This window comes from Capra hircus, chromosome 5, assembly GCF_001704415.2.
Source record: "Capra hircus breed San Clemente chromosome 5, ASM170441v1, whole genome shotgun sequence".
Lineage (NCBI taxonomy): Eukaryota > Metazoa > Chordata > Mammalia > Artiodactyla > Bovidae > Capra > Capra hircus.
The window spans coordinates 25,216,827-25,233,803 of NC_030812.1; the positions used below are offsets into that span (position 1 = coordinate 25,216,827).

General features: G+C 46.3%; 1 protein-coding gene across 1 annotated transcript; it reads left to right on the forward strand.

Annotated features, from left to right (window-relative positions):
* On the forward strand, nucleotides 474–3,393 carry GLYCAM1 (glycosylation-dependent cell adhesion molecule-1). Its single transcript, NM_001285626.1, is given in 4 exon segments — nucleotides 474–607; nucleotides 1,572–1,616; nucleotides 2,425–2,649; nucleotides 3,144–3,393. Coding segments are annotated over 4 exon segments (465 nt in total). The 5' UTR covers nucleotides 474–543; the 3' UTR covers nucleotides 3,275–3,393.

The window sequence follows — 16,977 nt, forward strand, 5'->3', positions numbered from 1 at the left end:
GCCTAGCCCTTTCTTTATTCACTCACTCTGCTCATCTAATCTGTCCCTACTCTCCTGGGGAGATAGATATTAATTTAATGATCACTTAAACAAAAGTAAAATTTTATCAGTAATAAGTACCATGAAGGAGGGAAACTCACACCCTGGTAGTTACTTTGAATGTGTTTTTTTGTTTGACAAATAGATATATTTTAACAACCATCATGATTTAAATAAAAGATCCCATATGCACAAACTCAAGACAATGTCTGGCATATAGGGAGCCTGGGGCTGGCTCCCTTGGCACATTCCAGGCCAGGGGGAGTGCTGGCACCTTGCTTTCCTGTTAACTGGTTTCCCAGAAGTTCCAGCTCCCCAAAAGAAATGTATTCAGAATAGGGAAATGGGGAGGGGAAACCTGGTTTGTTTCCAGGTCCAATCCTGAACTAGGTTCCCAGAGCCGATCCCTACCCTCAAATAAATAAGGCCCCTGCCAAGCAGCAGCCTCCTCAGTAGCACCAAGCAGCCTGCCCCGGGGAAAACGGTTGCTGCTACAGCCCCACCATGAAATTCCTCTGCATCTTGCTTCTGGCCAGCTTGGCCGCCACCTCTCTCGCCATCCTTAACGGTGAGTCTGGCTTCCATCAACCTCCCCCTGTCCCCTGGGGTCATTGAGCCTTGGCTGGAGAGGCCTCAGTGCTCCAAAGGCCTTTCCTTAATCCTTGTGATGTGTTGTGTGAAGAGGTCAGGAGATGCAGTCAGAACCAGACATTCACACCCGGATAAACTTAGGGACGGAGGCAGGGAGCTAGGACACGTGACCCCAGGAATCCTGCACCCTAGAAAACCTGCGGCTGGGACCAGAGCGGCCAAACAGAACCCAAATCAGGGCAGACTATGGGTCAGCAGAGATTCAGATTAGATTCCAGGTTCAGATGATGCTGGAAACCCCCGGTAGAGTCATTACCCCTCCATGGAGCTTTCTGCTTTCCTCTGTACAGTGAGGCCAAGACATAGACACACATACATTCAACAGCTATTTATTGAGCACCTAATGTATGCCAGACACATAGTTCTAGATGCTTGGAATACACTCTCAAAATACAGAGATATCGGTCATCATTGAGATTACACCCTAGGGGAATAAACCAACAGTAAGCACATTAACAGAGAAGACGATGGCACCCCACTCCAGTACTCTTGCCTGGAAAATCCCACGGACAGAGGAGCCTGGAAGGCTGCGGTCTAAGGGGTCACAAAGAGTCGGACACGACTGAGTGACTTCACTTTCACTTTTTACTTTCATGCATTGGAGAAGGAAATGGCAACCCACTCCAGTGTTCTTGCCTGGAGAATCCCAGGGATGGAGGAGCCTATGGGCTGCTGTCTATGGGGTCGCACAGAGTTGGACACGACTGAAGCGACTTAGCAGCAGCAGCACATTAAATAAGGGCCAGGGTGTTAGAAGTGCGAAGGAAAACATAAAACATGGTAAGGGAGAGAAGAACGCTGGGGCAAAAGGGGCTGCATAAGAGCATCTCACACGTTAAACGTCTTCAGAACTCGGAAAATTTAACTGTTTTATTTTTCAGAGCCAGAAGATGAAACCCACCTGGAAGCTCAGCCCACTGATGCCTGTAAGTCTCACACTGGCACCCTTTAAAGTAAGTCAGTGGTGGTAAAGGATTGTTCAATGAGTGACGAACAACGATGAATTCTCCACCTGAGAAAGAGGTGGAGCAGAGACAATCCCTTCTGATGTTGGATCTTAATCCTTCCTACAGCACTAACTGGCCAAGCTCTAGGGGCCAGAAGCTCTTTGAACAGCACTTCATGCTGGTTAGTCATTGGAGATGGGTATGGAGACTACATCTCACACCTGAATGTTAGCAGGTGAGGAGTTTCAGCTCACCCTGAGGTGAGGATGCTTCTGGGGCTCCTCGGTCCCAAGCTCCCTATCCCACAAAAACCTTGAACATTGCAGGATTCTGCTTTGTGGATTATCCGTAAATATGGTTTAGCCTCAGGCTAACTTCCTACACACACACACACACACACACACACACACACACACACACACACACACATACACAATTTACATGGCAAAAGCCAGAGAAGGCAGACTCAAGCAATTCCCAAAATTCAGGGGGAAAAAACTGAACCCCCTCCTATGCGCCAGACAATGGGACAGGTATTTGCATAGCTATTCTCTTTTCACTAGGAAGGTAAATTTGCTAAAAGTGCAGTTCCTAGCCAAAGGCATCCAAAACCAGGTGCTTGTGGATTTGGATGCTGGCATGGGACATCAACCCTTCTCTATGATAACTGGGCAATGACTCAACCCTGGTGACCACCAGTGTTCAGGGAGATAACAGAGCACTGACTGGCTACTCCTCACCATGAGCTCTTTCTCTGCCCTCACCTCCTCCATCATCTTGGTCTCAGCTGCTCAGTTCATCATCAGCAACCTCCAGATCTCCACTGAGGACCTTTCTAAGGAGCCTTCCATCTCCAGAGAAGATTTGATTTCCAAAGAGCCAAATGTGATCAGATCTCCCAGGCAACCACAGAATCAGAATCCCAAGCTGCCTCTGTCCATACTCAAGGAAAAACAACTCAGAAATGCTACCCTTGGATCAGAAGAGACTACAGAGCACGCTCCCAGTGATGGTAAGAGATGGGGGAAGTGGGAAGGAGCTGGGCAAACAATACGCAGCAAAGGAGGGTGGAAATGGTTGGGTTAGAAAGAGAAAGGAAGCTGTAGCAAAAAGGAATGAGAGAGGAATTGAGAGAGTAGCATTGAAATATATACAGTACCATTCGTAAAGTAGACAGCTAATGGGAAGTTGCTGTATGACACAGGGAGCTCAACCTGGTGCTCTGTGACAGCCTAGAGGGGTGGGATGCAGCGGGAGGTGGGAGGGAGGGAACATATGTATACCTATGGCTGATTCATGTCGATGTATAGCAGAAGCCAGTACAACCTTGTAAAGCAATTATCCCCCAATTAAAAATAAATGAAAAAAAATGTTAAGAAATGAGAGTGAAAAGCAAATCAAAGGACCCATTAGTTGCCTTTGCCAGCACTGTGGCAAAGTGTTGGGGAGCGGCGAGGGTGCAGGGCAATAGCTCTTCCCTGACTTTTCTCTCCTGATATTCCCCAGCATCCGCCACAGAAGGAAAACTGATGGAGCTCGGTCATAAAATCATGAAGAATCTGGAAAACACAGTGAAAGAAATCATAAAATATCTGAAAAGCCTATTCCCTCCTGCCTCTGAAGTCGTGAAGCCGTAGTAATGGGGATGCCCACAGCCCAGGGGGGCCGCTGCCAGTGCCTGCAGCACCCACACCACTTGCCCCATCACCACCACCTCTCAGCTCCTCAAGTCCTTTATTAAAGCCTTGCATCCCAAGCCTGGCTCTGTGTTGGCTTTGTAGCACCAGGAAGGAAGGCCCAAGGCCCCCACTCTGCCAGGATTCTTCCTTTAGTCACCCCATTCCTTTGGTTTTAAACTCCTCCTCCACCACCACCGGCTTCTCTGATGGTTCCGTCGATAAAGAATCTGTCCGCAATGCAGGAGGCCTGGGTTCAGTCCCTGGGTGGGGAAGATCCCCTGGAGGTGGGCATGGCAACCCACTCCAGTACTCTTGCCTGGAGAATCCTCATGGACAGAGGAGCCTGGCAGGCTATAGTCCATGAGGTTGCAAAGAGTCGGACATGATTGAGCAACTAACACACACTTACTTACTTACTTACTTACTTACTTACTTACTTCCTCCTCAGTTTACAAATGTGTTCAAGTCTCCACATCCCAAAATATTCTTTGTGAAGTCTTGGCCCTTCTCTCCAGCTGCCCCTCCACCTCACACACCACTGCCCCCAGGCTCCCTCACCCACCATGCCCACCTCACTGGCCTGCAGTCTACCTTGCCCACCCACCAGCCTGCAGCAACTGCTCTCCCAAAGCCCACTGAGCCCAGTGAAACTTGTGCCTGTTTCACAGTCCTGATGCTCTTCACTCTGTCTGTAGAACTGGACAGAAGATTCTAGAATGTTCTTCTCAGGGAGATGCTGCTCTGCCCTGGTTCTCCAAGCTCCAGGTTCAGGTCCCTGCACATTCTGTGACTGCTTGCTGTGCTCCCAGGCCCCATCCAGTGCCTTCTCATTCCTTCTTCACTTTTCTTCCTCATCTATACCCTCATCTGCCAAGACTTCTGCTTCAACTCAGGGTGGGCGACTCCATCTATACACACAACAAACATCCACCAAGTGCTTCCTACGTGCCAGATTCATCTACAAATGTGTGCCAATCTCCCTCAACTGCAGCCAGTTTTCACTGTCAAGGCATATGGAACTCATTGTGGGGGAAAGAGCATGGGAAAATAAAGTAATACACCTCTTTTTTCTTGCAACTGGAGAGAAGACTCTTCACACCAGGACAGATAGGATGACAGGAAGGGAGATGTGAGATAATAGAGCTTGTTCTTGGCATAGAGCTCCTAAAACCCTCATAACTTCCTAAGTGATGAGCACATTTAGGAGCATCTCTTATTCTAACATTTGGTCTTTGGCCACATCTATGACAGGCCCCTAAAACCCTTGTATATTCCTAAGTGATAAGGGCACTAGGAACATCTTTCGTTGTATTTAAGCATCTCTGGGTGAGCTCCTGGATGGCAAACCATGGTTAGAAGCTGGGAATTTTCAGCCCCTCCCCGCACTTGTCCAGAGTGAGGGCAGGGCCTGGAAATGGAGTTAATAATTGATCATGCCTATGTGAAGAAGCCTCCATAAAATCCCGATAGTGCTGGATTCAGAGAATTTCCAGGTTGGGAACACATCCACGGACCAGGAGGGTGTGCAGCTCGACTCCATGGGGACGGAAGCTCCTACCACGGACCCTCCCAGACCTTGCCCTGTGTATCTCTCCACCTGGCTGTTCATCAGTATCTTGTATCACATCTTTTAATAAGTTGATAAATGTGTTTTCCTGAGTTCAGACATCAGGGCCATTATGTGTCCAAAATCTAGTGCATGGCTATTTGTAGGGGTTTTTTCAGGGCTAAGGTGGAGGCCAAGAAACTCTTAGTGAGAGTTCAGGGTGCAAGAGAAAGATATTGTGGAAATGCCTCGTGAGTGCACAGAGGCTCTCTAGTGCTGCTGCACCTGCTGCTTGGGGAAGAGCCTGTCTGGTCAGTGCTCCTCCTGAATGTGGTCTTCAGTGGGCAGCTCATGGCAGAACAGGGGCAGAAAGCTAGCTTACTCAGTCAGGGCAGAATACAGTTGGGACACAAGAGGTGATGGCCAGGCATCTCCACGACAGTTTCCTCCTGACAGGTGGGGGCACTGAGCTCAGCCAATCAAGTTGCCAATGCTTGCACCGCACATAGGAGAAACTCAGTGGTACCTGAGAAAGCAGCACCTCACCAGGATGCTCTCAGTCTATGCCATCTCTTTCCCAACATGTGAATTCAAACTCCAACCGAGAGAAACCTCCAACTGTTACCGAGTCCAAGCTCTCTCTGCTAGCCACATGACAGGCCAATGAATCGGAGACAAGGTGTTGAGTCAGCTCACCAAGAAGACGGCAGACTAATGTCTCAAAATAACCACCTTATCGGGGTCTGGATGCCAGGTTCTTTTGAACCCCCAGAGATGGGGGGAAGTGAGGAAACAAACCATGCTGCTGCTGCTGCTAAGTCGTGTCAGTCATGTCCAACTGTGTGACCCCATAGACGGCAGCCCAACAGGCTCCTTTGTCCCTAGGATTCTCCAGGCAAGAACACTGGAGTGGGTTGCCATTTCCTTCTCCAATGCATGAAAGTGAAAAGTGAAAGTGAAGTCGCTCAGTCATGTCCGACTCTTTGCGACCCCATGGACTGCAGCCCACCAGGCTCCTCCATCCATGGGATTTTCCAGGCAAGAGTACTAGAGTGGGTTGCCATTGCCTTCTCCATATAAAGGCCATTAATCTGGTAAATATCTCCTAGAATGGCAAGGGGAGGGTGTGGGGAGGGGAGAGGGATGAGTTAGTTTCTTCCTTCCTGCCATCTACAGATAGACAGGGTTCTGAACAAAGGCACTTTACTTTAACAGCCAGGCAAAGTGGCTGGATTCTGAGGCAGACCATTATGTATGATTATAATAACAAAAGCAATGGAAAGCAAGTTAAAGAAACAGTTCCAACCTGGAGTCAGAATTGGCTTTTCTCTGCAACACAATGGAGGATTGATTTGGGTGTCAATTTTGCCATAGCGGGATGAGGGCATGCCTACTATGTCTTCTCTCAGAGAGGGGCACTTAAGACATTTTGTCATCCTGCAATACGTAGAAATTTAAAATAATTCTGCCGGTAGTTCCAATTTAACTCAGATGTGACTACATCTATTTCTTGCCTGATTAATTCCCCTTCGTGTATGTTTCATCTTCTCAGTGACTATGTGTCTTGATGCCACAAATTCCTAGGTGTGGGCATGGGCAATACACACACCACTCAAATAACCATGGCTGTTTAAAAGTTATCTACCTAATGACACTCACACTGCTCCCACCAAACCACCTGGTCCTTTCCTCCCTCTTGCTGGGCAACTGTCTACACTAGTTCCCTGGGTCCATGCTCCCTCTAGCGGCCTCACTCCACTTTGCATTGTCAAATCTACCCCTTCGTCCTTCATCATCTAGAAACGAATATTGTGCTCCTTTCTAGTTCTGCCCTTAAAATCATTGAGGTGTGAAAATATTTCCTTTTTCTCTTCATACATCCCAAGCATACTCTCTAAAAACTCAACATTTTTCTCAAGAAAATCTTTTCCCCTAGTTTGAGCAATAGAACTTCCTTCTTTTTCTCCTTCCCCTTACTTGCTGACTTTTCTCACTACGAGACCAACGCTTGTATCTCACATGGACCCCATGCCTGCTTGATTTCCTGAATAAGTCTGATTTCTAGAGACAGAATGTTCCAGGTACAAGATTTGTTCATTTCTCTCTTATCTTTCATTTTGTGATAATTCCAAATTGAGTTCTTTTCCACTTTCACACACATTGGCATTTTCTCCATATGGGGGGTCCTGGTCTTTTTATCAGCATGAGGTCCACCACACCTCTGTGGTTAATCCCACAGCAAGTTGCACAATGTCTGAATATACAGGGCCAACTTAATAAAGGTACAACTCCAAGCCAACTTGAAACTGTGTAGCAGGAAATAATTCTAGGAACCTGGGGACAGGCCATAAGCAAAACCCCTCCACGGTTCCTTCCTTCTGCGACCCTAAGTGAAATTCATAACAGCATAGATAATCAGGACCTGGGACACTCAACTGCGCATCACTTACTCATGCTCCTGCTAAAGATGAGCACAAATAATCTGAAGTAAAATTAAGTTTCGTGCTCTGTACCCACATGGAACTGTGATAATTTCTTTCCAGCTTCAACTGTACCTATAAAGCTGCAGGCCAGAGGTAACTTCAGAGCCTGTTGCCTTTTTAAATCCACTGTACTGGGTCCTCACAGGCTTCCCCGGTGGCTCAGTTGTAAAGAATCCGCTTGCAGTGAAGGAGACGGAAGAGATGGGAGTTTGACCCCTGGGTCGGGAAGATCCCCTGGAGGAGGCCATGGCAGCCCTCTCCAGTATTCTCGCCCGGAGAATCCTGTGGACAGAGGAGCCTGGCGGGCTGCATCCATAGGGTCGCCAAGAGTCGGACACGACTGATGTGACTGAACACACAAACACGCAGGTACTGGGTCCCCAAAGGCCAGTCCTTGATTTTACCATCAGGGCCATAGGAAGGCCCAGCATGTTGTCATCCCTCCCCACTCTGAATCTGGTCTGTGGAGAAAGCACCCAGAGAACAGAGGGCAGAAGGGAGACAAAGTATCAGTTTTATTAATAACCCTACCAGTGCCAGACAACAGCACTCTGCCCTCCCTGGCCAGCTGAGCTGGAGAGTACAATTGAGACAGGAGACTGAAAGGGACCTCCTCTCCTTCCTGCCTGCCTAAGCCCCTGCACAGAGGGAAAGAGCAGACATTCTCAGGGGAGAGGCGGGGCGGGGAAGCCTATCCAAGTGTGTATGTTTGCATTAGGAGAGGGCAGCAGGAAATGGCAACCCACTCCAGTGTTCTTGCCTGGAGAATCCCAGGGACAGGAGAGCCTGGCGGGCTGCCATCTATGGGGTCGCACAGAGTTGGACACAACTGAAGCAGCTTAGGAGCAGCAGCAGCAGAGAAAGAGACAGTGCTATTCAGGAACGTTCCTGTTTATGCATCAACTCCACTCCTGGGTGAAACATGGCCTGAGAAATGTTCTGCCGTACCAGCTGCCATAGAGTCTCATCCCACAGACACTGAGAGAAAAAGGTTTTCATCTTGTATTAGTTTTCTCTTTTTTGTTGAAGCATAGTTGATTTACAATGCTGTGTTAGTTTCTGGTGTGCAGCAAAGTGATTCAGTTTTATATATATAGGTATGTACGTACATCAGTTCAGTTCAGTCACTCAGTCATATCCGACTGTTTGCGACTCCATGAATCGCAGCACGCCAGGCCTCCCTGTCCATCACCACCTCTAGGAGTTTACCCAAATTCATGTCCATCGAGTTGGTGATGCCATCCAGCCATCTCATCCTCTGTCATCCCCTTCTCCTGCCCCCAATCCCTCCCAGCATCAGAGTCTTTTCCAGTGAGTCAACTCTTCGCATCAAGTGGCCAAACTATTGGAGTTTCAGCTTCAGCATCAGTCCTTCCAATGAACACCCAGGACTGATCTCCTTTAGGATGAACTGGTTGGATTTCCTTGCAGTCCAAGGGACTCTCAAGAGTCTTCTCCAACACCACACTTCAAAAGCATCAATTCTTCGGTGCTCAGCTTTCTTCACAGTCCAACTCTCACATCCATACATGACCACAGGAAAAACAATAACCTTGATTAGATGGAGGTACATGTATACATACATATACAGTGGCTGCACTTTGCTGGAGCAGCTGTGAAGAGATACCCCACATCCAAGGTAAGAGAAACCCAAGTAAGACAGTAGGCTCTGAGAGAGGGCATCAGAGGGCAGACAGACTGAAACTACAATTTCAGAAAATGAGCCAATCTGATCACATGCACCGCAGCCTTGTCTAACTCACTGAAACTAGGCCATGCCGTGAGGGGCCACCAAAAACGGGCGGGTCATGGTGGAGAGGTCTGTCAGAATGTGATCCACTGGAGAAGGGAATGGCAAACCACTTCAGTATTCTTGCCTTGAGAACCCCATGAACAGTATGAAAAGGCAAAAAGATAGGATACTGAAAGATGAACTCCCCAGGTCGGTAGGTGCCCAATATGCTACTGGAGATCAGTGGAGAAATAACTCCAGAAAGAATGAAGGGATGGAACCAAAGCAAAAACAATACCCAGTTGTCAGTGTGACTGGTGATAGAAGCAAGGTCCGATGCTGTAAAGAGCAATATTGCATAGGAACCTGGAATGTCAGGTCCATGAACCAAGGCAAACTGGACGTGGGCAAACAGGAGATGGCAAGAGTGAACATCGACATTTTAGGAATCAGCAAACTAAAATGGACTGGAATGGGTGAATTTAACTCAGATGACCATTATATCTACAACTGTGGGCAAGACTCCCTTAAAAGAAATGGAGTAGCCATCATAGTCAACAAGAGTCCGAAATGCAGTACTTAGATGCAACCTCAAAAACAACAGAAAGATCTCTGTTCATTTCCAAGGCAAACCATTCAATATCACGGCAATCCAAGTCTATGCCCTGACTAGTAATGCTGAAGAAGCTGAAGTTGAACGATTCTATGAAGACCTACAAGATCTTCTAGAACTAACACCCAAAATAGATGTCCTTTTCATCATAGGGAACTTGAATGCAAAAGTAGGAAGTCAAGAGATACCTGGAGTAACAGGCAAATTTGGCCTCAAAGTACAGAATGAAGCAGGGCAAAGGCTAATAAAGTTTTGCCAAGAGAACGCACTGGTGGTCATAGCAAACACCCTCTTCCAACAGCACAAGAGAAGACTCTACACATGGACATCACCAGATGGTCTATACTGAAATCAAATTGATATATTCTTTGCAGCGAAAGGTGGAGAAACTCTATACAGTCAGCAAAAACAAGACTGGGAGCTGACTGTGGCTCAGATCTTGAACTCCTTATTGCCAAATTCAGAGTTAAATTGAAGAAAGTAGGGAAAACCACTAGACCATTCATGTATGACTTAAATCAAATCCCTTATGATTATACAATGGAAGTGAGAAACAGATTCAAGGGATTAGATCTGACAGTGCCTGAAGAACTATGGATGGAGGTTTGTGACATTGTGCAGGAGGCAGTGATCAAGACCATCCACAAGAAAAAGAACAGCAAAGAGACAAAATGGTTGTCTGAGGAGGCCTTACAAATAGCTGTGAAAAGAAGAGAAGCAAAAAGCAAAGGAGAAAAGGAAAGATATAAGCATTTGAATGCAGAGTTCCAAAGAATAGCAAGGAGAGATAAGAAAGCCTTCCTCAGCGATCAGTGCAAAGAAATAGAGGAAAACAATAGAATGGGAAAGACGAGAGATCTCTTCAAGAAAATTAGAGATACCAAGGGAACATTTCATCCAAAGATGAGCTCAACAAAGGACAGAAATGGTATGGACCTGACAGAAATAGAAAATATTAAGAAAAGGTGACAAGAATACACAGAAGAGCTGTACAAAAAAGATCTTCATGACCCAGTTAATCACGATGGTGTGATCACTCACCTAGAGCCAGACATCCTGGAATGTGAAGTCAAGTGGGCCTTAGCATCACTACGAACAAAGCTAGTGGAGGTGATGGAATTCCAGTTGAGCTATTTCAAATACTGAAAGATGATGCTGTGAAAGTGCTGCACTCAATATGCCAGCAAATTTGGAAAACTCAGCAGTGGCCACAGGACTGGAAAAGGTCAGTTTTCATTCCAATCCCAAAGAAAGGAAATGCCAAAGAATGCTCAAACTAACTCACAATTACACTTATCTCACATGCTAGTAAAGTAATGCTCAAAATTCTCCAAGCCAGGCTTCAGCAATACGTGAACTGTGAACTCCCAGATGTTCAAACTAGTTTTAGAAAAGGCAGAGGAACCAGAGATCAAATTGCCAACATCCTCTGGATCATGGAAAAAGCAAGAGAGTTCCAGAAAAACATCTATTTCTGCTTTATTGACTATGCCAAAGCCTTTGACTGTGCGGATCACAATAAACTGGAAAATTCTGAAAGAGATGGGAACACCAGACCACCTGACCTGCCTCTTGAGAAACCTGTATGCAGGTCAGGAAGCAACAGTTAGAACTGGACATGGAACAACAGACTGGTTCCAAATAGGAAAAGGAGTATGTCAAGGCTGTATATTGTCACCCTGCTTATTGAACTTATATGCAGAGTACATCATGAGAAACACTGGGCTGGAAGAAGCACAGGCTGGAATGAACATTGCCAGGAGAAATATCAATAACCTCAGATATGCAGATGACACCACCCTTATGGCAGAGAGTGAAGAGGAACTCAAAAGCCTCTTGATGAAAGTGAAAGAGGAGAGTGAAAAAGTTGGCTTAAAGCTCAACATTCAGAAAACGAAGATCATGGCATCCAGTCCCATCATTTCATGACAAATAGATGGGGAAACAGTGGAAACAGTGTCACTTTATTTTTTTGGGGGGGGGGCTCCAAAATCAGTGCAGATGGTGACTGCAGCCATGAAATTAAAAGACGCTTACTCCTTGGAAGAAAAGTTATGACCAACCTAGACAACATATTCAAAAGCAGAGACATTACTTTGCCAATAAAGGTCCGTCTAGTCAAGGCTATGGTTTTTCCAGTGGTCATGTATGGATGTGAGAGTTGGACTGTGAAGAAAGCTGAGTGCCAAAGAACTGATGCTTTTGAACTGTGGTGTTGGAGAAGACTCTTGAGAGTCCCTTGGACTGCAAGGAGATCCAACCAGTCCATTCTAAAAGGAGATCAGTCCTGGGTGTTCATTGGAAGGACTGATGTTGAAGCGGAAACTCCAGTGCTTTGGCCACCTGATGTGAAGAGCTGACTCATTTGAGAGAACAGCATTGAAACGTGTGTTATCATATGTGAAACAGATCACCAGTCCAGGTTCAATGCATGAGACCGGGTGCTCAGAGCTGGTGCACTGGGATGACCCAGGGGGATGGGATGGGGAGGGAGGTGGGAGGGGGGTTCAGGATGGGGAACACATGTACACCCATGGCTGATTCATGTCAATGTATGACAAAACCACTGCAATATTGTAAAGTAATTAGCTTCCAATTAAAATAAATAAAAATTTTTAAAAAGAAAAGAAAAGACCTTGATGCTGGGAAAGATTGAGGACAGGAGGAGAAATGGACGACAGAGGATGAGATGGTTGGATGGCATCACTGACTCAATGGACATGAGTTTGGGTAGGCTCTGGGAGTTGGTAATGGACAGGGAGGCCTGGTGTGCTGTAGTTCATGGGGTCGCAAAGAGTCAGACACGACTGAGTGACTGAACTGAACTGAACTGACTGATATACATACATATATTGTTCTTTTTCATATTCCTTTCCACAACAGTTTATCAAAGGATGTTGAATATAGTCCCCTGTCCTTATACAGTAGACTTTGTTGTGTATCTGTTTTATATAGCATGCATCTGCTAATCCCAAACTCCTAATTTATCCCTCCCCTACCCACTTTCCTCTTAGTAATCATAAGTTTGCTTTTTTATGTCTGTGAGTCTGTTTCTGTTTTGTAAGTAAGTCCATTCATATCCTAATTCAGGTTCCACATATAAGTGATACGATACGGTATTTGTCCTCCTCCTTCTGACTTATCTCGCGAGGTCCATCCATGCTGCTGAACTGGCATTATCTCATTCTTTTTTATGGCTGGATAAAATTCGCTGTGTGTGTACCACATCGTCTTCATCCATTCCCCTGCTGGTGGACATTTAGATTGCTTCCAAGTCTTGGCTATTGTGAATAGCACTGTTATGAACACTGGGGTGCATATATTTTTTCAAATTAGAGTTTCCTCTGGATGTATGCCTGACAGTGGGGCTGCTGGATGGTGTGGTAGCTCTATTTTTAGTTTCTCAAGGAATCTCCATGCAATTTCCCATAGTGATTGCACCAGTTTACATTCCTACCAACAGTGTAGGAGGGTTCCCTTTCTGTCACACCTTCTCCGGCATTTGTTATTTGCAGATGATGGCCATTCTGACTGGTGTGAGGTGATACTTCATTGTAGTTTTGATTTGCATTTCTCGAATAATTAGTGATGGTGAGCATCTTCCCATGTGCCTATTGGCCTTCTGTATGTCTTCTTTGGAGAAATCTCTATTTAGATCTGCTCATCTTCTGGTTGGGTTGCTGAACTTTTTTGTTATTGAGTTGTAGGAATTGTTTGTATATCTTGGAAGCTAAGCCTTCGTCGGCCAATCACTTGCAGATGTTTTCTCCATTGTGTGCGTTAGGTTTTCATTTTGTTTATGGTTTCCTTTGCTGTGGAAAAATTTATAAGTTTGATTAGGTGCCATTTGGTCTTGGGGTGTTTGTTTTTGGTTTTATTTTGGTTTTGATTTATCTTCTATGGCTTTGGGAGACTGATCTGAGAAAACACTGGTACAATTTATGTCAGAGAAAGTTTTGCTGAGTTCTCTTCTAGGTGTTTTATGGGATAATCTTATATATTTAGATCTTTAAGTCACTTTGAATTCATTTTTGTGTATGGTGTGAGGGAGCTGTATTCATTTTCTAATTACAAATGACCACAAATGTACTGGCTTAAAACAACACAAATTTATCATCTTGTAGTTCTGGAGTTCAGAGGTGCAAGATGGGTCTCACTCAGGCTAAAACCAAGATGTCAGCAGAGCCACATTCCTTTTTGAAGGCTCCAGGGGAGAATCCACTTTTATGTCCAGCTTCTGGGGGTCACCCACATTCCCTGGGTCATGGCCCCATTCTCTCACTTTCAAACCCAGCAACATCCAGCCAAGTTCTCACTTTGCTATCAATCTGTTTCTCTATTCTGAATCCCTCTTCCACACTAAGGTGCCTTATGATTTCACTGGATCCACTCAGATAATCTGGGATAATTTCACTGTTTTAAAGCCAGTTGATCAACCTTAATTCCATCTAAATCCTTATTTCCCCTTTGCCACATAATCTCAGATATTCACAGGCTCTGAGAAATCTCCAGTTCAAGAATCCCACGCTCCACCTACAACCTCCTAAGAAGTCCACGTGCATTCTCCTTGTCCAGACCTCCAATCTACTGATTCTGCCATGATTTCCATGTAGCTAATGACTACATTTCCCAGACTTCCTTGCAGCTAGATGTGACCCTGTGACTAGACTGTGGCCAGTAGGGTATAAGCAAATATGACACAGGCAATTATGGGCGAGGTCCTTGACAAAGGAGGAGTGTGTCCTCCCCTTCTCTCTTCTCTGCTTCGCAATGACTGGAATGAGATGAGGAGTGGGCGTTGGAGCAGCCATCATAAACCACTAAGTAGAAGCCACATTGAAAAAAAAAAAAAAAAAGTAGCAGAGACTTCCCTGGCGGTCCAGCAGTTAAGACTCAGAACTCCTAGTGCAGGGGGCTCAGGTTTGATCACTGGTCAGGGAGCTAGATCCCATATGCCACAACTAAAGATCCTGCATGCGGCAACTACAACCTCGTACGGACAAATTGAAAAAAGGAAAACTTGCAAGACAGAAAGAGCCTGAATCTTGACTATTGCAGAGCCACCACACTACCCCTGTTTAACTTTTGTTAAAGCTGCAGTATTATGACCTTATTACTGCATCTGAACTAGTATCTTAATATACTTGTCCACTTCATCTTGCTAGCTCACTAAATATAACCTCCATATAATCAATTATTCAAGCCAAAAACCTGAGTCAGTTTTGATTCGTGCTTTTTCTTCAGTCCTCACATCAATAAGGCTTTGAATTCTATCTCCAGGATATATCTCGACTTCCTCCCTCTCTCACCTTCTCCTTAGTCCCACCACCGTGATTCATCACTTAGATGTCAGCAACAGCCTCCTGACTAAACCTCTCTACCTCCACCCTTACCCCTTCCGAGCCACCCTCCCTTCAGCATTTAGACAAGTGATCTTTTCAAGGTATATACCTAATCAGGTCAGCCAGTTTGCTGCTTAAACCCTTAAGTGTTCTCCAGTTGCACTTTCAGGCAGAATCCAGACCCTTTCCCTGGGCCTGCATGCTCTCACCTACATCCCCCCCACCTCATCCCGCCCCACTTTCCTACTCCATACTGCACAGCCATGCTGGCCTCCTTCGTGGGACACAGTGTTTTGCAGCTCAGAGCTTTCACCCTCATGGCCGCTCCCTCCGCTTAGAACCCCATTCTTCTTGCTCTTTGCTTTGCTGACTCCTGCTCATCCTACACGTCTCAGCTCAAACATCTCTTCTCAGGGAGAGCTTTCTCAGCTGCCCGACTCAGTGCCCAGCCCATCTCCCTTTCCACCAGTTACTTCTGTCACCCACCCCTGTTTATTCCCTCATTGCACTTACTGTGCTCCGACATTATTTATGTACTTGTTTACTTGTGTATATGGTTTCCACCTCAGGAACATGTAAGCTCCATGAAGCCTGAGAACTTGTCAACCATTAGCATTCACCGTTTTCTCCCTGGTGCCTTGAACAATAATAACTGGGCAAACAGTTGGAGTCCAACAAATGAGGCTGAATTGACTTCATGAGTGAACGGAATGAATGAATGACCGGATGAATGAGTGATGAATTTAGCCACTCCTCTCCCAGGAGAGAACAGGTAACAAACCAAGAGAAGCTGGAAGTGTTCACTCAAAATCCCATCCCCTGGGGAAGAAGGGAGCAAAGAGGCACGGGGAGAGGGCTGCAGATAAGGGTCTCCCTCCCTGAGAGTGGTTGGGAAGAAAAGATCCCGGGAAGGGCTGAGAAGCCTTTGCTCAGAGGTCCGGTGCTCGCTTCCCCAGCCTCTACAGGATTAAGGCAGATATGAGACCACCTTCCCAGAGAACAAGGTGCAGCATCAAATGTGCAGGCTCTGCAGCGCGGAAGCCTGAGGTTGCATCTTAAGAAGGGCTGCTCAACACATGTACAGATGGTTGCTGTTGTTTAGTCTCTAAGTCTTGTCCATCTCTTTGTGACCCCATGAACTGTAGCCCATCGGGCTCCTCTGTCCATGGGATTTCCCAGGCAAGAATACTGGAGCGGGTTACCATTTCCTACTCCAGGGGATCTTCCCGACCCAGGGATCAAACCTGCATCTCCTGCATTGGCAGGGGAATTCTTTACCACTGAGCCACCAGGGAAACCTCTGTACAGGTAGGGGAACCCCAGAATCGGGACTTTCTTTTACTGGGGGTGAGGGAAGGATCTTTAAAAAGAACATCCCCCTCTAGACTTCCTACATAGAATCTGCAGTTCAATCACGGGGAGACAGAAGGGGGACAGAACAACCTCCACAGAGCCTCCTGCCTGCACTCCCTCACCCAGTGAGACAGGAAAGCTAAGGCTTCTTTCTGGGTGTCTGGCCCAGGACCAGGACAGACACTGATTCTCTCCACTGTCGGCTCCATCTCCCCTGTCCCAGGGGCCCTTCTCCTCCAAGGGGAATCACAGAAGCTTCCATTCATAGACTCCAATACACAGTTTCAGAACAACCTAGGATCCCAAAGAAGAGTCCTTAAAGGTCCAACTCTGGGCCTAATGTAAGGAGCCCCCAGACAGCCTCTGGGTACTTCCAGAGCCTGAGATCTCCTTATACACATGCAGCTTCTTCCAGGTTTGGGCAGCTCTGCTTACAAGAGAGTCTTCCTCCCAGCCAGCTGAAATCTTTCTTTCACACCAGCGTCACTAGTTCAGGCTGGTTGTTCCCACGTGACAACCTTTGAACGATCTGAAGGCAAGTATCATTCTAATAATAAATGCTGCCATTTAATGATGCTTACCAGGCACTGTG